At 41.9% G+C, this 21,543-nt stretch overlaps 1 protein-coding gene across 2 annotated transcripts in view; it reads left to right on the top strand.

The window, feature by feature from the left end:
• The window catches only part of ANXA7 (annexin A7), a 149,236-nt gene that overhangs the window by 98,109 nt on the left and 29,584 nt on the right, over positions 1 to 21,543 (top strand). For both annotated transcript variants that reach the window (XM_030203473.1, XM_030203474.1), the window contains exons 6-10: positions 9,077 to 9,182; positions 14,925 to 15,019; positions 17,319 to 17,432; positions 19,466 to 19,636; positions 20,921 to 21,091. In XM_030203473.1, coding sequence (XP_030059333.1) covers positions 9,077 to 9,182; positions 14,925 to 15,019; positions 17,319 to 17,432; positions 19,466 to 19,636; positions 20,921 to 21,091 — 657 coding nt within the window. The remainder of the gene's footprint in view (positions 1 to 9,076; positions 9,183 to 14,924; positions 15,020 to 17,318; positions 17,433 to 19,465; positions 19,637 to 20,920; positions 21,092 to 21,543) is intronic.

The following is a 21,543-nucleotide window of genomic DNA, read 5'->3' as shown; positions in this document are numbered from 1 at the left end:
ATGTTGTATTGTGAGCCCTCCAAAACCCACCAAAAAGCTACAACAATATAGAAGAAAGAAAATGTACAGATAAGGGTGACAAAAATGATAGGTGATGGGATGACTTCCCTATGAAGAAAGGCTAAAGCAGCTAGGTCTCTTCAGCTTGAAGAAGAGATGGCTGAAAGGAGATATGATAGAGGTCTATAAAATACTGAGTGGCATGGAATTGGGTAGATGAGAATTGCTTGTTTATTCTTCCCAAAAATACTAGGACAAGGGGGCATGCAATGAAGCTACTAAGTACTAAAATGAAAACAAACTGGAGAAAATTTCTTCACTCAATGTGTAATTAAGCTCTGGAATTCATTGTCTGAGAATGTGGTAAAAGCAGTTAGCTTAACAGGGTTTAAAAAAAAGGTTTGACTAATTCCCAAAAAGAAAAGTCCATAAGCCATTATTAAGATGGACTTGGGAAAATCCACTGCTTATTTGTAGGATAAGCAGCATCAAATCTGTTTTACTCTTCTGGAATCTTGCCCAACTCTGGAACCAGGATACTGGGCTTGATGGACCTTTGGTTTGTCCCAGTATGGCAACACTTATGTTTTTACTATACACCACTACAATAGATCTTATGCCTGCTGGTGTCACCTACATTTTTTATTTTTGTTACATTTGTACCCTATATATAGGTACAGTAGGTGTTTAGTGTTTTCTGGAGGGCTCATACGTTCCACAACAAGTATACCAGTTAGAGTGGGATATGGGGATGGGTCTCCTCAACATTCCACTACATTGACTACTAGGCTACTCCTGGGACCTGCTTGCTGCTCTAATAGGAACAGCCATCATAGCTGAAGCTGTCATGGAGTCTGGTATATACTGTTACAGGGATCTGGGAAAGGGTCAGTAACCACTAGGGGAGTATGGGGGTCATGCCTTAATCTGTCCAGTGGTCATTTAGGGCACCTTTTGGTCATTTAGTCATGATTGAAACAGGTCTAGCCAATATGTTTTAATTTTGGCCCTAGACATTATTGCAGAAAAATGTCTTATTTTTTGATGCCACTCATATCCCAATCAAAATGCGCCCCCTTGAAATTTGGACGAATTGTGGAGCAAAATGTGGAAAATCACAACTTGGACGTTTTTGAGAGAAAAACATCCTTCTGCCACCTTATGACATTTTCTGGGTTTGAAAATGAGCCCCCTGGTATTTTATTTGCTTTGAGTCCTGTCCATGCTCCACCCAGACTCTGCCTATGTGTATGCCTATCAATCAAATACATGCTATTTAAGATGTGTTCATATGTATAGAATAGCGCCTATGGCTTTTAAGTTACCAATATATTTCAAAATAATACTTTTAAAAATGAAAACCTATGGGCTTCAATAAACCTAACTTCCCTTTTGTATAGTAAGTGCATTGTCTTCCTTTCATCTTCAGCCCACTGTTAATTTGTGATTCGTGCATAGTGAAAGTCTTTTTAAAAAAGCATTCCAAAAATTCAATGCTTGACTTGGATTAAAGTCTTCAAATAAGCAAAGCTATTCCACTCATCAACATGATCATGTTTCAAAAAAGATCTGCTTCAGGACCTGAGGAACATCATTCATTTTCTAGTCACAAACTGTTCAGCCTCCAACATAATTGAAACAAAAATAGCGGCAGTGTGCTTCCAAGAACTCCAATGTAAATGTCACTATGTTGTCAGTTCAAATGCACCAGTCATAACAATTGCCATTCAATCATATTATTAAGCCCACCTGGGTGCATAGTTCCTAACATAAAAATCCACCGTTGTTTATAGTAATTCAACACCTGATCTCTATTTCCCTGATAAAGAGTAGACACATGACTTATAGTCGTCCATTTTATATCCTGTACAGAGTGATTATAATGGATCCAATGGGGCTGTCATAATCTTCATAGTGATTCTGCTTTCTTTCTTTTTCTTTTTTTAATTTTCAATTTACATATCACAGAAAAGCAACTGCGATAACATAAGACAGAAATAACATCACGCTACAGAATACACTTAGAAACTTCTGCGTGTAAATTCTAATTAATGTCAATTAGTGGCAATAATTGCGTGTTAAGAGGCAATTATTGGTTTTGATTGGTTTGTTAACTAATTTAGTTGCATGCATAAATCTAGAATAGGACTGGATTTGCGTGCGCAACTTAGGTCACACTGTATAGAATCTGGGAGATAATGTTGCAATAGAGGGAGTAACAGATGCCCCCATAACTATTCCATGCTGTTGTTCAAAATACTGGTCTGCAAAGGCAAAATAAGTTTTTGTTGAAGAAATTCCAAAATGAAGCCAACTGGTATTCTGTGAGACCAAGACTGTTCTATTAATTACTTCTCTATTAAATTTAAAGCCTTCTATTGTAGAATAACAGTATATAAAGGGGAAGAGGAAATGGGACTTGATATACTGCCTTTCTGAGATTTTTACAACTACATTCAAAGTGGTTTACATATATTCAGGTACTTATTTTGTACCAGGGGCAATGGAGGGTTAAGTGACTTGCCCAGAGTCTCAAGGAGGTGCAGTGGGAATTGAACTCAGTTCCCCAGGATCAAAGTCTCCTGCACTAACCACTAGGCTACTCGTCCACTCCACTGTAATCCTACAGTGTCCACAGTTACCAACCATAATTTATTGGACAACTGTTGGATTTCTTGCAAAGCAGTCAATAAATGTGTCGTATCCTTAAGAATTCACTTTCTGAAATAATAGTTTTAGAAGTATATCCAAAAACTTTGATAGTGGTTCTAAGACAGATCCTCTCATACACTGTTGGATATCCCAGAGGGTTGTTGAGATCATTAGGAACTTTAGAGAGCATATAAATGAACGGAACATATGAATGCTGAATCATTAAAAAACTAGCTTCCCGCTTGGTAGTCCATTGTTGGCCATATGCTCCCTTAACTTTGCTGATTTTCTAATTTGAAAATATCACTTGAATCACCATCTAATTTTTTTTTTATAATACTTAGGTGCTCATTTTCAAAGGACTTAGACTTACAAAGTTACATAGAGGGGCAGTCCGATTTTGGACATTTTGCACAAAGTGTCCAAAATCCAAATAGGAAAGAAAGTCATTTTTGAAGAAGAAAAACTTTTTTTTTTTCTAAAATATTATTTCGAACAAGGTTTTATGCTTTGGATATTTTGTTTTTGGTCCATTAAAAAAAAAACCTGAATAAGTGCAATATGTAGAGATTTATGCTATTGGGATGTAGGAGGAGCAATCATTTTTAGTAGATGGTCCCCATGACGTCCCAGGAGAACAATGGGGCACCCTAGAGGGCACTTCTGTGCAATTTATAAAAATGCTCCCATGTACACATCTCATCTTTGCTCCCTTATCTTGTCCCCAGAGCCCTCCAAAACCCACTACCCCTATTGTACACCATTATAATATTCCTTATGGGTGAAGGGGGCACCTATATGTGGGCACAGTAGGTTTTTGGTGACTTTGGGAGGGGTCACAATTTCCACCACAAGTGTGACAGGTAAAGGGAAATAGGGATCTGAGTCCCCCCACTCCACAGTGTAGTGCACTGCACAGACCACTACACTACTCCAGGGACCTGCATGCTGCTCTAATAGACCTAACTTTAACATCTGAGGCTGTCATAGACGCTGGTAAGGTATATTTGTATTCACATTTTGGGGGGGTGGGAGGGGGTTACTGATCATTGGGGGGGTATTAGGAATGTCACCCCTAATTCCAGTAGTCATCTGGTCATTTATTAATACTCTGTAATCCCTATTACTATACAAGCCGCATTGAACCTGCTTTGAGTGGGAAAGCGCGGGGTACAAATGTAATAATAAATAAAATTTAGGGCAGCTTTTTGTGCCTTCTTCATTATAAAAACAGGTTTAGCTCAAAACATCTTAGCTTTAGTCCTGGACAGTTTTGTTCCATTATGGCTGAAAAACGTCCAAGTCTTAGGAACGCCCAAATCCCGCCGTTAGCACGCGTTGAGATTTGGACGCACTGCAGAAAGCATAGAAAAACATGAAAAATGGTTTTGAAAATACTGATTTGGACGTTTTTGTGAGAAAATCATCCAAATGCTTCTTTATGCCACTTTTTAGATGTTTTTCTCTTTTAAAAATGAGCCCCGTGGAGGGGCATAATCGAAAGGGGCGCTCAAGTTTTCCTGAGGACATCCTCGCAGGTCGTCCCAGCGAAGGGGCGGGGAAACCCGTATTATTGAAACAAGATGGGCGTCCATCTTTCGTTTCGATAATACTGTCAGGGACCCCCAAATTGCAAAATTTTGGTCGACCTTAGAGATGGTCGTGCCCGATTTTCGACCATAATGGAAACTAAGGACGCCCATCTCAGAAACGACCAAATCCAAGCCATTTGGTCATGGGAGGAGCCAGTATTCGTAGTGCACTGGTCCCGCTGACATGCCAGGACACCAACCGGGCACCCTAGGGGGCACTGCTTTGGATCACAAATTGCGCCCAGGTGCATAGCTCCCTTGTGTGCTGAGCCCCCCAAAACCCACTCCCCAGAACTACACCACTACCATAGCCCTAAGGGGTGAAGGGGGCACCTAGATGTGGGTACAGTGGGTTTCTGGTGGGTTTTGAAGGGCTCACATTTACCACCACAAGTGTGACAAGTGGTGGGGGGGGGGGCCTGGGCCCGCCTGCCTGAAGTGCACTGCACCCACTAAAACTGCTCCAGGGACCTGCATACTGTTGTGATGGAGCTGGGTATGACATTTGAGGCTGGCAAAAAATATTTTAAAAGGTTTTTTTAAGGTGGGAGGGGGTTGGTGACCACTGGGGGAGTAATGGGAGGTCATCCCCGATTCCCTCCGGTTGTCATCTAGTTAGGTCGTGCACCTCTTTGAGGCTTGGTCATTAAAAAAATGGACCAAGTAAAGTCGGCCAAGTGCTCGTCGGATTCATTTCTTCCATTATCGGTCGAGGACGCCCATCTGTTAGGCACGCCCCAGTCCCACCTTCACTACGCTTCCGACACGCCCCCGTGAACTTTGGTCATCCCCGCGACGGAAAGCAGTTGAGGACGCCCAAAATCGGCTTTCGATTATGCCGATTTTGGCGACCCTGAGAGAAGGACGCTCATCTCCCGATTTGTGTTGAAAGATGGGCGCCCTTTGCTTTTGAAAATAAGCCTGATAGTAACCTACAGAACTTCGTAAGTCTAAGTGTTTTGAAAATACACCTCTTACTATTAGATAACTGCTGATGGACTTCTCTATAGTATTGGATCTTATTTTGTATAATTATTGCTCCACTTTTATCAGCATGAAAAATTAGCTTACAGAAAAAAGATAAAATAGAAGATCAGTTACCCATCTGCAGGAAAGAAAGGCAATCATAATGCAAATGCAAAGCAGCAATGAAATAACTAAGACAAAATCAGACACTAGTAAAAACAATAATCAAAATACTCTATCTAAAATTGTGTTCCTTTTCTCCTTTCTCAGTATTACCTTTTATTTATTGTAAATTGCCTTGCTGTGTGCCCAGGAAAAGCAGTATATAAAAACCTTATAAACCATAATAATACAAGCTGGGATGAACAAAACTTAGCAAAGGCAAATCACAACAGAAGTGCAAGTAACAGAGAAATACCTGAGATAAGAACAGATAAATTCATAAAAGAAATGAAGGGATGAGGAAAATGACGTACTCTCATCCCACACCTCTTCTCAACCTTGCAGCCGGGGACAAAGGCCTTTTCAAAAATACTTCAGATCTTTAGCTTGGATTAAATGTATTCATAGTGACCTCAATCTTAGTTTCAGGGGAAGAGAATTCCATAAAAAGTTGAAGTGTTGTAAAGACAAACTGGAACAGGCACTGAAGATTACCCTTGTTAGGGATAATTTATAAAGTTATTTTTCCACTTGTAAAGCATGCTTTACGCTACAATGCTGTGTATATCTAGTTAAGTTATATTAATAATTAGTAGTGGTAGTAGGAAAAGGCCTTTTATACAATTGTGTGGCTTTATTTGTGCATACTTTGATGTGGACCACATGTAGATGGCCTCAGGTGAAGTGAGGGTATAGCAGTGGTAGAGTTGTATCTGTATATATTTTATGAAATACAGTGGGGGAAATAAGTATTTGATCCCTTGCTGATTTTGTAAGTTTGCCCACTGACAAAGACATGAGCAGCCCATAATTGAAGGGTAGGTTATTGGTAACAGTGAGAGATAGCACATCACAAATTAAATCCGGAAAATCACATTGTGGAAAGTATATGAATTTATTTGCATTCTGCAGAGGGAAATAAGTATTTGATCCCCCACCAACCAGTAAGAGATCTGGCCCCTACAGACCAGGTAGATGCTCCAAATCAACTCGTTACCTGCATGACAGACAGCTGTCGGCAATGGTCACCTGTATGAAAGACACCTGTCCACAGACTCAGTGAATCAGTCAGACTCTAACCTCTACAAAATGGCCAAGAGCAAGGAGCTGTCTAAGGATGTCAGGGACAAGATCATACACCTGCACAAGGCTGGAATGGGCTACAAAACCATCAGTAAGACGCTGGGCGAGAAGGAGACAACTGTTGGTGCCATAGTAAGAAAATGGAAGAAGTACAAAATGACTGTCAATCGACAAAGATCTGGGGCTCCACGCAAAATCTCACCTCGTGGGGTATCCTTGATCATGAGGAAGGTTAGAAATCAGCCTACAACTACAAGGGGGGAACTTGTCAATGATCTCAAGGCAGCTGGGACCACTGTCACCACGAAAACCATTGGTAACACATTACGACATAACGGATTGCAATCCTGCAGTGCCCGCAAGGTCCCCCTGCTCCGGAAGGCACATGTGACGGCCCGTCTGAAGTTTGCCAGTGAACACCTGGATGATGCCGAGAGTGATTGGGAGAAGGTGCTGTGGTCAGATGAGACAAAAATTGAGCTCTTTGGCATGAACTCAACTCGCCGTGTTTGGAGGAAGAGAAATGCTGCCTATGACCCAAAGAACACCGTCCCCACTGTCAAGCATGGAGGCGGAAATGTTATGTTTTGGGGGTGTTTCTCTGCTAAGGGCACAGGACTACTTCACCGCATCAATGGGAGAATGGATGGGGCCATGTACCGTACAATTCTGAGTGACAACCTCCTTCCCTCCGCCAGGGCCTTAAAAATGGGTCGTGGCTGGGTCTTCCAGCACGACAATGACCCAAATCATACAGCCAAGGCAACAAAGGAGTGGCTCAGGAAGAAGCACATTAGGGTCATGGAGTGGCCTAGCCAGTCACCAGACCTTAATCCCATTGAAAACTTATGGAGGGAGCTGAAGCTGCGAGTTGCCAAGCGACAGCCCAGAACTCTTAATGATTTAGAGATGATCTGCAAAGAGGAGTGGACCAAAATTCCTCCTGACATGTGTGCAAACCTCATCATCAACTACAGAAGACGTCTGACCGCTGTGCTTGCCAACAAGGGTTTTGCCACCAAGTATTAGGTCTTGTTTGCCAGAGGGATCAAATACTTATTTCCCTCTGCAGAATGCAAATAAATTCATATACTTTCCACAATGTGATTTTCCGGATTTAATTTGTGATGTGCTATCTCTCACTGTTACCAATAACCTACCCTTCAATTATGGGCTGCTCATGTCTTTGTCAGTGGGCAAACTTACAAAATCAGCAAGGGATCAAATACTTATTTCCCCCACTGTATGTAGATGCATGAATAGAATATGTACACATTTACACCATCTTCAGAGCACTTGTAAATTTGTGGAGGTGAATTTGTGTGTTATTGGGGCTGGTTGTGGGAACCTATTTTATAAAGGCATATAGACACCTTTTGGGAATTTTCAACCACGCACCCTAGTATGTCTTGGGAGTTGTAATCAGAGGAAACCCCTGAAAATTTCCCCATCTGTAGCCATACTAATGACAAGGAGCAATAGCTATGGGAAGGTTAATTTTTATAAGTGTTATAAAATTAAGTGTTGGCATGGGGTGAAAAATATGCATATACTTCTTACAAGATTTTCACTTTTAAAATGTATGCTGCGAAAAGAACTCTCAAATATTTACACACGATAACTTGTGTGGCTATTTGTTTTGTTTATAATACACACAGACTTCAAAAATATTTATATTCAAAAATATAAATCTCTCCTTCAGGAATACCCCGCCCTCCCCCCCAACCCCCCCCCCCCCCTTCCCCACAGCAGCTAAGAGCCTGTGTGAAATGACACTATGCCTTTTTGCCTCTACGTATGGGGGGAGGGGGCGGAGGGACATTGTTACAAAGGCCCATTTCCTTAGGGTCCAGTTTACTAAGGTGCACTAGCGTTTTTAGCGCGTCCTAAAAATTAGCATGTGCTAACCGTGTAGACGCCCATAGGAATATCATGGACATCTACAAGGTTAGTGCACACTAATGTTTAACGTGCGCTAAAAGTTCTAACCCGCCTTTAGCGCAGCTTAGTAAATGGGACCCTTAGTTAAGGAATAAATTCAAGGGCAGTCAATCCCAATTCTTTCCATACAAAGGTTCTATTGAATCACATTATCAGAGACTGGGTTAGAATTCTGATCAACTGATTTATGTCTGGCCCTCTGCCCGCCCTTCAGTTTTTCTGCTGCCTATGTGCCTGAAGTTTGATCCCATGGGATCCAAGACCCGCTGCTGTTGGTGAGAGCTGGAATCATGGCTTTCCTGCATTGCCTGACAATGTGAGTGCTACAGTGCTTGTTAATGCCATGTGCATGTTTGTTTGTTTGTTTGTTTTCTTGGAGTCTTCTCAAAATTTGAGAGTGGATATCTTGTGGTTTTTTTAATGTATTAGAAGCAGACATAAAGTGATCATTCTCATCCCAGAACTGTTCACCTATATGGTTGTTCTTTCTCAATCTGCATTTGGTCCCAGTGAATTTTTCCTCTTCACTGATCCAGTATATAACATCTCCTTCATCCTCTCAAACCAAGGAATCAGAGGAGGCTGATTGCATCATAGACAATAATGTTGATCACTACAGTATGTTGGTAGGGGAATAATTTGAACATATAATTAAAAATATAACAATGGATATTTTTCAGCCCCTGCCATCAGCTTTGACTGCTACTCAAGGCACAATCAAACCAGCTGCAAATTTTGATGCTCTAAGAGATGCTGAAATTCTACGCAAAGCCATGAAAGGATTTGGTGAGCAGTATTTGTTAATTCTATAGACTTAGATCCAAATGTAATGTACATTTTCACTATGGACGTAGAATGAGGGAAATCTCTTGATACAGGGTTTCTTAAATGTTGTGACAGTGGCTCCAGTGGGATTATTCTTCTTAAGGGTTACCACAGAACTGAATGGGTTGTCGCTCCCTGTCTCTTTCTTCACTTCCATCTTCTCTCTGTATGTCTCTGTAATATCTTTCCCCTCTCTCTCTCTCTCTCTCTCTCTCTCTCTCTTTCCATTTTCTTGTCTGACTCTTTTGCTTCCACTTTTTCCCCTGTCTGTTCCATCATCCTTCATCATCCATAGGAATAAAATGGGCCTTGCTGCAGATAACTTGAGCTCAAATTTAGTAAAAGACCCCCTAGATGAGAACTGACATGGGGTGAAGCGAAGGACTAGGAAACCAGTTTAGCATAAGACTCCTGTAACAGGAAAGGTATGTCTCTGACTCTGACTGTGAATTGCAGGGTTATTTGCCACCTGTAATTCTTTTCCAGATAGTGAGGCTGGATATGCTAGTTGGAATTTCAGGCCAGATTTTAAAGGCATTAAAGCTGTAACAAATGCATAGCCAGTTGAATTAAACTACACAGTTAGGGGAAGGCTTAAAAAGTTATAAAGCACTGTAGATCAGAAAGAAAACCCCTAAGAAAATATGAACGTGGCTTCTTGTAGTGTCCTGTTTCAAAGATAGTAGAGGCTTTTGGTAAAATCTTTGTTTTCATATCCCTCTTTTTATCTAAAGTATTCTTATTTCTGTGTTCTTGTTTTGAAAGGCTGCAGGTAAATTTATTTTTTTTAATGTGTTTGGACTATATAATCTACCTACATACTTAAATTTTCCTTGTGACTAGAGCCCAACTGAAACCAGGATCTTCGATTTCCGCCAAAACTGAATCTGTGACTGAAATTGGCTGCTCAGTTTCAGTAGAAACCGAAGCTGAAAATGAAACTGGACCTGCACTACTCCCTCCCTCACCTGACCAAAAGGAGCCCGTCTACTGGGCTCACCTGCCAGCAGTATCCCCCCTCCTGAACCCACCCCCCAGCTCCTGCCCCCCTAGCCACTTACAACACAACAGGCCCAGAAGATGCCTGCCACTGGGTGTGGGGGGCTGCTGCCAGGGATGAATTCAGAAGGTGGCTGCTGCCAGCGGTTGAATCCGGAAAGGAGGCTCTTTTTGGTCAGGGAGGAGGAGGAGGGAGGGAATGGGGGCTGCAGCATAGTTTTGGTTCTAGCCGAAAGTGCACAGGCATTCTTGTCTGAAACCAAAATATAAGAACATAAGTGTTGCCATACTGGGACAGACTAAAGGTCCATCAAGCCTAGTATCCTGTTTCCAACAGTGTCCAATCCAGGTCACAAGTACCTGGCAAGATCCTAAAAGAGTAAAACAGATTTTATGCTACTTATCCTAGAAATAAGCAGTGAATTAGCCGAAAATCATCTTAATAATGGCTTATGGACTTTTCTTTTAGGAAATTATCCAAACATTTTTTTAAATCATTTATTTATAATTTTTCATTTTACAAGGGTAAATTGCAAACAGTAATACAGAGATGACTGCACATTAAAACAAGATAAGAAGAAAACAATCCCAACTAGATATATGGATTATATACAATCTTTCACTTTTTTAGACCACAAAGTGAAGAAAAATAGGGAGATTGAGATAAGACAAGGAGATCAATTAAACAGTAAACAGAAAAAAGAAAACATGGTATTAACCTGATTATCCCCAGATATTACTCATGTAATTCATTATTCCACATTGATCATCTGGTTGGCTTCTTCAAGACCAAATACGGTGTATAGTCAATTCATTTCATTGAGAACATACTTATTGTCCAGATTTTAGTTAGAAATAATACATCTGATTACATTCTCTTTCTTTTAAAAACCAGAAATTATTAAACAATACATATACTTCAGTCTCTAATTCAAATACTGATTAAAGCAGTCCCAGTTTTCACAGGCTTCACTCCTTTCGAAGTAATAATTAAGGAAATATTATCCAAACCTTTTTAAAACCCTGCTAAGCTAACTGCTGTTACAACAATGAATTCATTCCAGAGTTTAATTACACATTGAGTGAAGAATATTTTCTCTGGTTTGTTTTAAATTAACTAGTTAGTAGCTTCATTGTGTGCCCCCTAGCCCTAATACTTTTGGAAAGAGTAAATAATCCATTCCACTCCACTCAGTATTTTATAGATCTCTCATCATATCTCCCCTCAGCCGTCTCTTCTCCAAGTTGAAGTGCCCTAGTGCTTTAGCCTTTCCTCATAGGAAAATAATTCCAACCCCTTTATAATTTTCGTCACCCTTCAAATAAGGCCAAACACGGATTTCAGGCCAGTGTTGGTGCCAGCGCCAAAATTAAAATGTGTTCAGCCTTACTTGTGACCATCTGATTCTTCCCTGACTAGGCCTGCCCTAGAGTAGAGGGATACAGTTCTAGGTCTCCCATTACAGGAAGAATATCAGGAACATTGAAAAGCGAGTTCAGTTAAGAAAAGCAAAAAAGTGAAGGGATGCTGTTCTGATTGGAAAAGCTTATAAGACTAGGCCCCTTTCCTCAGACAAAGAGGAAGGAAGATGGAGGGAGGACATGACTAAAGAACTGAACTAGTATATTACAGAGGAACTGGTTATACTCTGAGCAATTAACTAGATAACCATACATTTTCTGTGACTATAGTTTTCTAGTAATTTTCAAAGCAGACATGCAGCCACCAATAGGGTAGCTTACACACACTGGGGCAAATGCAGAAAGCCACATGGTAGAGTCACTTGAAAATGGCATAATGTACAGCTTCTATGCAAAATAAACTCCAAAATATACCATGGTGATATAGTAAACAAAGAACATGCAAATTACTGCTGTTTTAAAGACACAGTAATTTCAGCTCAGTGCCAAAATGTTCCTCTTCCTATCAGTACGTGAGCAGTGATTGGCTCATATATTTACAGGAAGGGGGACTTAAAAAAAAAAAAAACACTGCCAGGTCTAAATTAGCCCCTTTGAAAAACCCTGGTTGTCTAGCCGCACCCGACCCTACCTGATCCCACAAAACGTTTTGGCACCCCCAATTCTTCCCCTCTAAAATGATCTCTGGATTGTCCCTCCCCCCCCCCCCCCAAAAAAAAAAAAAAAAATATATATACAGCATCTCCTCAACTCCTCAAAAATTTCCCTGGTGTCTAGTGGCACCCACCCAACTCCTCCAGACCCCCAAACTACTTACCTTCAAGAGACAAGAACAATGCAATCTTTAAAAATGGTGGAGTCTGACCCCGTGCGGTACATCCTGGGGACATACCTTTTGGGGGTCAGTCTGCCAAATTTAATACAAACCAGAGAAAATATTTCTTCATTCAATGTGTAATTAAACTCAGAAAGTCATTGTGGTAAAAGCAGTTAGCTTAGCAGGGTTTTAAAAAGGTTTGGATAAACGGTGGCATGGAGGCAGGAGAGAATGAGCATCACTTCTACCTCTAGTAGGTACAAGTGGGACCAAGGGGTTTGTAGGAGGTAGGGTTGGTGCTGCCAGACATCAGGAATATTTGCTCGTGGGGTGGGGTGGGTGCTACATATTTTAAGGGGGGTTGTGGGTGCTACATATTTTAAGGAGGTTTGGGGGGTAGTGGGATCTTCTCAGAGAGGGATTTGGGTGTCAACATTTTGAGGAGGTTGGGGGGTCAGGGAGTCATCTCGGAGATGGGAATGGGGGTTCCAAAATTTTGGGAGGGGCAGGGGGCTATTAACTTTTCTGCCTCAATGCAGAATAGTGAGTTAACTCTTCTATGCCACTTCAGACCTGATGGTAAAATTCTTGTATTGTGCGCCCCTTAAAATCAGCTCTGCACTTCACTGCATTGGGGAGATATAGCTGATAGACGTCGGCGCACAGTGTATTAAAATCAGGTTACCATGCGAACTGACTGTCATGCAGAAACCATTCCTGCATCGTGCGGCCAATAGCATGTTTGCATACCTCACATTAACTGCCCTTCTTCCTATTTTAGCTCTATGCATCAGCCCCTCTGAGAGGAATTTTACCTATTTTATAAAGAAAAGTAAGCACTTATTTTTCTTTAGAAAATATTAGCACGAGTGGCCGAAAACATATCTTAATTTAAGGTGTGATTGCCCCCTCACATTATAGTATTTTATTTAATTTAAATGTGTACTTATGCATTCCATGCTTGCCCACCTATAAAGCATATGTTATCATACCACAGCACCTGCTTTTCTGCTAGCTGGCATATACCTCTGAGTGGCCACTTACAAATGTAAATGACTAAGATACCGGCATTTACTTGTGTTCTTAACGCTTAAAACTAGACACCCCCCTGTCTGACCTTTGAAGGAGGTAGGAGGGAAGGAAGAATGCTGCTGTTGCCAATGTTAATTTTACCTACTTAATGCTAAACTGAGGCGCAGAATGATTTTTCCAAGACACAGGGCACTTGTAGCTAAGCTAAGATTAGAACTGAAACACGTAGAGATAAAATGATTTGCGCTCAGGCAATTGGACTAGGACTCATACCATGGTTGATAGAGCCAGGATTAAACCCCACAATTCCCTGGAGCTCTGTGGAGTCTCAGCTTGAACCACTTCACTACTTTACTATCTCTCTTCACCACTCTAGAATTCTCTCTTAAATGCAAAGAAATTATGGCGTAGCACAGGAGAGAAAACTGTGCAATTAGTAAGAATTAGCATAACAATTTGAGTTTCTATAATGGCCTACTCAGAAGATCCTAATCCTCTTAAAGCACCTGGAAATTTTGCATGCATCTATCTCTGAGAAAACAGTGGAAACACATTTCTGATCCTAGGATGGGTATGGGAAACCGTGCTTGTGTACTGGCTAGTTTCAGTACTAAAGTTCTGCACATGATGTGATTAGATGGTGCTGAGGATGACACCTGTGTTCTTGGTACACGTGGATACCTGGTGACATAGGAAGGTGCAGGAGGAAGGGTCTGTAAGCCAAATTTAGGCTTTAAAGGTAGAGAGTTGAGATCCAGAACATCCAGGGTAGCATTCTCAGAAATGTTCCCTATTCCACGAGCAGGACCCTAGGGGCAGGCAGATCTCCAAAGTTTCAAAGCACAGAAGAGACCACGGTGCAAGGAACAAGGTTTTAGATTTGTTAAGAACTGGTAAGCATTTTAGGGAAGGGAGAGTCTATTCCAAAAGGATGGGCTCCATTTAACTGGGGTAGAACCAGGCTGCTTATACTGTATAAAATGAGAGAGAGAGAACAGAACTTAAACTTTATCTTGAGAGGAAGGTAACCATCACTCAAAAGCATGTGCTTTGTAGAAAGTATCTTCATAAGATACTGGGAAAATGCTGGTTAGAATATTCCAATAGAGAGATTGTGGTGAAGCTGAAGTAGCCCAGATACATTTAAATAAAAAAAGAGATGGATTTAAATGATTCCAAATTATCCGCAGCAACTCCTAAGCAGCTTATGAATACAAGTTAAAAAAAATACTTTAAAACAACTATATGTGAATGCCAAAAATCTAACAAATAAGGTTAGAGAGTTAGAATGTATTGATGCTAAATGAAGATGTTTACATAATAGTCTAATTTGGGGGATCTGCAGGGTACCTCTGTTGCTAGGCTTGGTGAGCCTTGATCTAACTCAGCATGGCATATCTTATGTTTTAACGCCATTACTTTTTGTTTTGAAGGGACGGATGAGCAAGCTATCATTGATGTTGTTGCAAATCGTTCAAATGACCAACGACAGAAAATAAAGGCAGCTTTTAAGACAGCATATGGCAAGGTAAGCTGTTACCTAGTATATTGTTCTTATTTCTAACATATGACAAATGTGCAAAAATGTCCCAGCAACATACTCCCTTTTCAACATCTGATGAGTAGAAAGGTCCCCAGTGAGAGAAACACATGAATTAGCAAATTGGGTGAAACCAAAGATCCATGTAGCCTTGCATGTTATCTGCTGGGCAACCCAATGAAATTCAGGTGGAAAGGAAAAAGTATTTGGTTATACCACAGGAAGGTGGTATATCAAATCCATGACCCTTTACTCTTTTCTCATTTACAGAATCTGTATACATTGTTCGCTTGGGGGCAGAAAATGGGATCAGTTGCTTTTCAGTGGGGATGTGCATATGTGCACCTCACCAGCTAGGGACAGACATGTGAGGGAAGTAGCCAGATGGAGGCATAGGCTGGCACTGCTGGAGCAGGTGAGCCATGGAAGCTGATGAGGAGGGAAAAGAGTGCATTGGGAGGTGGAGAGGGAAGAGAGAAAGAGAGAATGCCTTGGTGTGGAAGGAAAGAGTGAAAGAGACAATGCCTTGGAAGGGGAGGGAAAAGAGAGAGAAAGAAAATGAGCCTTGGAGAGAAGTGAAAAAGAGAATACCTTGGTGGAGGCGGGGGAGAGAGAGAAAGGCAGATTGTTCTGGGGGAAACAGGAGAGAATGCCTGGATCAGATTGGGAAGGAGTGGCATGAATACTGGAGCCACTTCAGATATTTTTTGCAAGTGTCTGCTACTAAATATTTCTTTTTTTTCTCCCTTCCTCTTCCTCCTTTGTCTGACTTACTCGCATATGTCATGCCATAAACCACAATTTAATAATTACTTTTCCTTTCACTTCTTTACTGTTCTCAATCTATGCTCCTTGGGATAGACCAACATGACAAAACTAGGAAGAGCCAAAATAGATTTAGCGCAGGGAAGTCTTGCTTTACCAATCCATTAGAATTTATTGAAGATATAAATAAGGATGTAGATAAAGGTGAACCAGTTGACATAGTGTTATCGGTTTATTCAGAAGGCATTTGACAAAGTGCCTCTCAAGAGATTTGTCAGGAAATTAAAAAAAAAACAAACCACAGGACATAGATCGGGCATATTCTGTAACAGTGCGTGTAATTTTTAGGAACACTCACAGGTAGATGATCAAGTTCCTGGGAAATAAAACCCTGATGATCTAAACTAATAGCATACAGATGTATGTACACTATTAGTTTTGATCATTGGGGGACTTCTACAGGAGGATTGAACCTGGGCATATCCTCCCGCAGAACTTGTTTGACACGTCCGGGCTGTCAAAAAAAAAAAAAGCCCAGACCTGTCAAACAGAGTAATACAAGTTGACCTCCAGACCCCCCCTACCCACCCTTGCATACAAGGGGCTGGAGGTCTAGTGGACGCCCACTTCCCCCCCCCCCCCCCCCAGACACAAGGAGCTGGGAGTCTGGTGGCCCTCCAGCCCCCCCCCCCCCCTTTGCAAAACAGTTTCCCTGCCCTGGTGCTATCTAGTGCCCCTCCCAAGCCCTGGTGGCCTAGTGACTCCCAAAACCCTCTCCTGTACATTTTGAAGCAAGAGGAGGGAGTTGCACTCCCATCTTCTGTGAGCACCGCCTTCAAAATGGTAGCACCCTGCCCTTCCCGGTGCATCCTGAGATGCACTGGGCGAGGCTTCAATATAAGGGACCTCCACTGGACCTGCAGCCTCTTTTCTGGGGGGCCTGTAAACATGCAATTGAATGCTGGACAGGGCTCCCCATTCCTTCCTAATGCTTTGCATACCCCAACGCCAGCTCCGAGCTGGCGTAGGGTTTGCTGCGCTGCCCGCTGAGCGTTGGGGAGGACTACCTAATGCCCTGTTTAGTGTGCATTTGCATGCTACTTGCGCTCAGAGCTGGTGAGCTTGTTGTTACATGCGCTTGCTGGCTCTGATCGTAGGGTGAAGGCAAACTCGGGTGCTAGTCTGGCGCTAAAAGCCTCTAGCGCCTGCATTTGCCTTTGATAATCGGCCCATCAATGCACAATTAAGCTATGAAATTTTGTTGCAAGAGTTTAAAAGGCATTTGGACAAGTTTCCAGAAGAAAATTCTATAAAAATTATCCCTGTAAACTTGTGAGTCACCGTTTATACCTGGGCATGAATAATAAAGAATGCATTTTCTCTTTGGGATTTGATGGGCAGTTTCAGATGTCTTGGATTGGCCACTGCTTGATGGTCTGACCCAACACAGGCTATCTTGCCACGTTTTTAAGTAGTAAATAGCCATGATAACTTTTCAACAATTATTTTGTCATTTTAACAGGATTTAATTAAAGATCTGAAGTCTGAGTTGAGTGGAAATATGGAAGAACTTATACTTGCCCTTTTTATGCCACCCACTTACTATGATGCTTGGAGCTTGTACCACGCAATGAAGGTAGTATCTTTTCAGCTTCTGGACCACCATGGGGTGAATTCTATATATGGCACCAAAAAAATCATGGCTGAATAAAAACTGCTGAGCGCTATTCTTAAAATCTCTCCTAAAGTTAAGTGCGGTTTATAGAATACGTGTAGTACCCATACCTGTGACTAAAATTTAGGTGCAATTATTTATGCCAACTAACACCTGATGTAAATGCCCATGCCTAATTTAGGCATAGATCGGGTATATTCTGTAACAGTGCGCGTAATTTTTAGGAACACTCACAACCCGCCCATGCCCCCCATGACCTCTCCCTCTTTTGAGATCCGCACGTTAGAATTTACGCACACCACTTTACAGAATATGCTTAAAAAGTTGCGTGCATAAATTCTAATTAGTGCCAGTTATTGCTTGTTAATGGCCAGTTACTGGCACCGATTGGCTTGTTAACCCATTAAGTTGCGTGCACAATTTGGCCACACTGCCGATTAGGCGCGTGCAACTTTAGGTGTCATATATAGAATCTGGGGGTATTTGTGACTTTTAAAAGGCTGATTGGAGCTGTACTTCACTGATACTCAGTAGTTCAGGTTATGGTAAGAGTGGCACACAGCAAGATTTATATTACTTGATTTCTTTACATGTTATGAGATCAAAGTTCTAGTGACCCTACAACCTGAAAAATACACTGAAATCTTTTAGCAGTCACACTGTAATTGCGCTTTAGTGTTCTGGGACCAAGCCTAAATGTCTTAGATTTTGTTAATTAAAATACAAAGGTAGCACTCTTTATTATAAAAACAAGCAGGAGCAACAGTTCATACAAATGAGTACCATGACAGGTTTTGTGTGCATCATACTGAGATTTTACAGAACTTACTTTGAAGAGATTTGGGCATGCATAGGAGGTGAGATCAGGTGTGAATACAAGCTTGGTTCAGGAACAGGACTACAGAGCTGTGCTGAACTAACAAGGAACACTCCCAGGGGTAGGGCTGAAATACACTCTTAGGGTTGAGCTCAGAGAATGCAAAAACACTTAGAACCAATCAGATTAGAACATAGCACAAATAGAAACTCAGGAACATAGCAAATGAAGGCATCTAGTGCTATACAGTAGACAGCTCACTCAAGAAAAGGGGACAGACTTAGAAGCCTTATGGCAACAATTTGAAATTGAGACCTGCCAGAGATGTTTCCTGTCAATAGCTCAGCTGCAGGCTCCAGGAAAGACATCCAGAATAGATTTGCTGACATACTGTGATCGAGACATGATCTTTTTGGACAAAAGATAAAAAAAGACCATGGACCTCATAAAGAACACCTCCCATTTGCCCCTCTTTGGAAATTTCAGAGCATATTCCAGTTCTTCAGACAAAAAAGATATTTCCATTACTCCTTTCATTCTAGAAGTCTGAACGACAAGATTGCCTTGTTGCCATTTGGCTACTTTTGTTTTAACTATTTGGTTCGGATGGACAGCCAAACTCAGGATGCATGTGACCAGCAAGGTTTAACTCACAGGCACTTAAGAAAGTTGGTGGCAGGTGGAAAGATTGGCTCAGTGTGAATGGAAGCACAATAGCACAGTGTTGGCTGACATTCTGGATGCATATACAGGAGGATAGTACCAGATGGAGAGTAGGAATAGAGATGTTTGCACACAAATGATTCCTCCATTAGAAGAACAGGGCTTAAGGTGCATGTACAGAAACACATTGCTGTATAGAGTGAAGGGATTAGGATACAGACGCACACAAAGAAATGATATTGGGTAGGGGTCAGGGTGCAAGTGTTATTGACCAATTGGTTAATAGGGTTCAGTTTGCAAGTGTAGATTAGTTCTCATGGTGCATGCTTACAAAGGAGCACAACACAGGATGAAGATTGAGATAGGATACATGCATAAAAGCAAAGTTTTGGATGGGGGGGGGGGGGGAGTGATTGTCAGAACCTTATAGCCAGGACTGCAATGCCAGATAGTTACTTATATGCACAGGGGTATAAAACTGGATATGTGATGAGCAGTTTTCTTTCTCCATTAGGGAGCAGGAACCCAGGAAAAAGTGCTGATCGAGATTCTTTGCTCAAGGAATAACACTGAAATTAAAAACATAGTGGCATGTTATAAAGCAGAGTTTGGACGAGACATTGAAAGAGATATCCGTCATGACACCTCTGGACATTTTGAGAGATTGCTTGTATCTATGTGCCAGGTAAGCATGTATCGCCTTCCTTTGATACAATCAAAGTGGTTTACATTTTATATGCAAGTACTTTCTCTGTCCCTAGTGGGCTCACAATACAAACTTTGTACCTGGGGCAGTGGAGAGTTAAGTGACTTGCCCAGAGTCACAAGGAGCTGCAGTGGGAATTGAACCCAGTTCCTCAGGTTCTCAGCCCACTGCACTGTTAAGCTACTCCTCCACTGCAAGAATTCTCGGTATTACCATATTGGTATCACATGTGTTCTTTTCCTCATCTTTGGCTCATCCTGCACTTTTTTCCAGTGTTTATCCAGTAGACATCTATTTTATGTTTTTTGCTGTGGGGCTGTTTTACCAGCATATTCAACCATAATCTAAAACCAGGAGCTCTAAGTAGGATGTTATTTTTCTCTTTTAGAACATAGACATGTTGTAAATGCAGTAATTAAAAAAAATAATAATAATAATTGGTAAACCGACTGGTATGTTAATGGACAGACATCTGTGAGGCAAGCATCAAAATTTGCATTATTGATTATTTTGCATACCCAGGAGACATTCCTCCCCTCCCCTGATATTCAGCCCACGGTGGTTTTAAAGCTGCTGACTGCTGCAGGCTGAATCTAACCCAGATATTCAGTGCCGGAGCCATGTCTGGGCACCAGCATTAAATATCGGGGTCAACCAACCCGGAAGTTATGCTGGTGCCAGTCAATATTCAGTTCTAGCACCCACATTGCCTTTTGTGCGGTCCTGTCTGCCCAGTTAGCTGTGAAGGTACTGAATATAGCCACTGCCCACATAACTGCCAGCTCCTCCCCAACTCCACTCAAAGACTACGCCGGCATTAATCACACAGTGCCGTAGTAGTCAGAGGGGATATTCAATGGCACAGTATGGTTAGGTGCCGCTGAATATTTAGGGAGAGCCCACTGAGTGTTGCTTAAGTGAGCGGGAGCCTCTCCTATCCCGCATAAACCATGCTGAATATTGACGCCATTGATCTCGGTCTCTATTATGTTCCATTATATGCCAGAAGAGACATTACTCGCAGTACATATTAACTTCTGTTATGCACCAGTAGAGGCATTACTTGTAAAACTCAGTAACTTATACTGTAACAGACATCTTTCAAATTGCCTAGTAACTGTTAAGTCTAGTTTGACTTTATAGAATTATCTAGAGTTCAGTTGCACATGATAACAGGGAAAAATGCTATCTTTGACAGAGTATCAGGCCAGTTCTGGGTTTCTACAAAGTAATTTATTCCTGTTGATTGCACTGCCTCTGTAGGGTAACCGGGATGAAAGTCAGACAGTGAATTTACAGATGGCACAGCTGGATGCACAACGCCTGTACCAGGCTGGCGAAGGGAAGCTGGGCACAGACGAGTCCTCCTTCAACTTGGTGCTGGCAAGCCGCAGCTTTCCACAACTGAAGGCCACTGTAGAAGCATATTTTAAGGTAAAATCTTGCGGTAATAACACATGATCTCTTAGGCCTCTAGTGCTAGCTGCTGAGGCATTCAGTCAAGCTGGTGGGCATGTTCTAAGGAAAGAGTACCTTACCAGTACCATTAGGTATCTCCCTAGCACCTGGTCACAAAGACCTGAAGTATGAGTTGCTGGGAGGCCTCAGTGAAAGAGTTTGTTAATCTGCACCTCACCTTGGAGTTCAGCAGTTTGTACTCTATACCTTACCAGTGCCTAAGAAAAGGCACAGCACCAGGTGCGGACTGAGGGTAGTCTGGGCCCCCTGCCCGGCCGCTGCCTGACTCCCCCCTGCCGCTGCATCTGACTCCCCTGCTGCCCCGGTCCTACCTGAGAGGTCCTGGTAGTCTGGTGGCCTCTGCAGGGGATGTGTACTTTCCTGCCCGCTGTGCTGCCACTATTCTCCCGCCTGCCAGCCCCCCCCAT

This window comes from Microcaecilia unicolor, chromosome 5, assembly GCF_901765095.1.
Source record: "Microcaecilia unicolor chromosome 5, aMicUni1.1, whole genome shotgun sequence".
Classification (NCBI taxonomy): Eukaryota; Metazoa; Chordata; class Amphibia; order Gymnophiona; family Siphonopidae; genus Microcaecilia; species Microcaecilia unicolor.
This window is presented reverse-complemented; position numbering and strand designations above follow the sequence as displayed.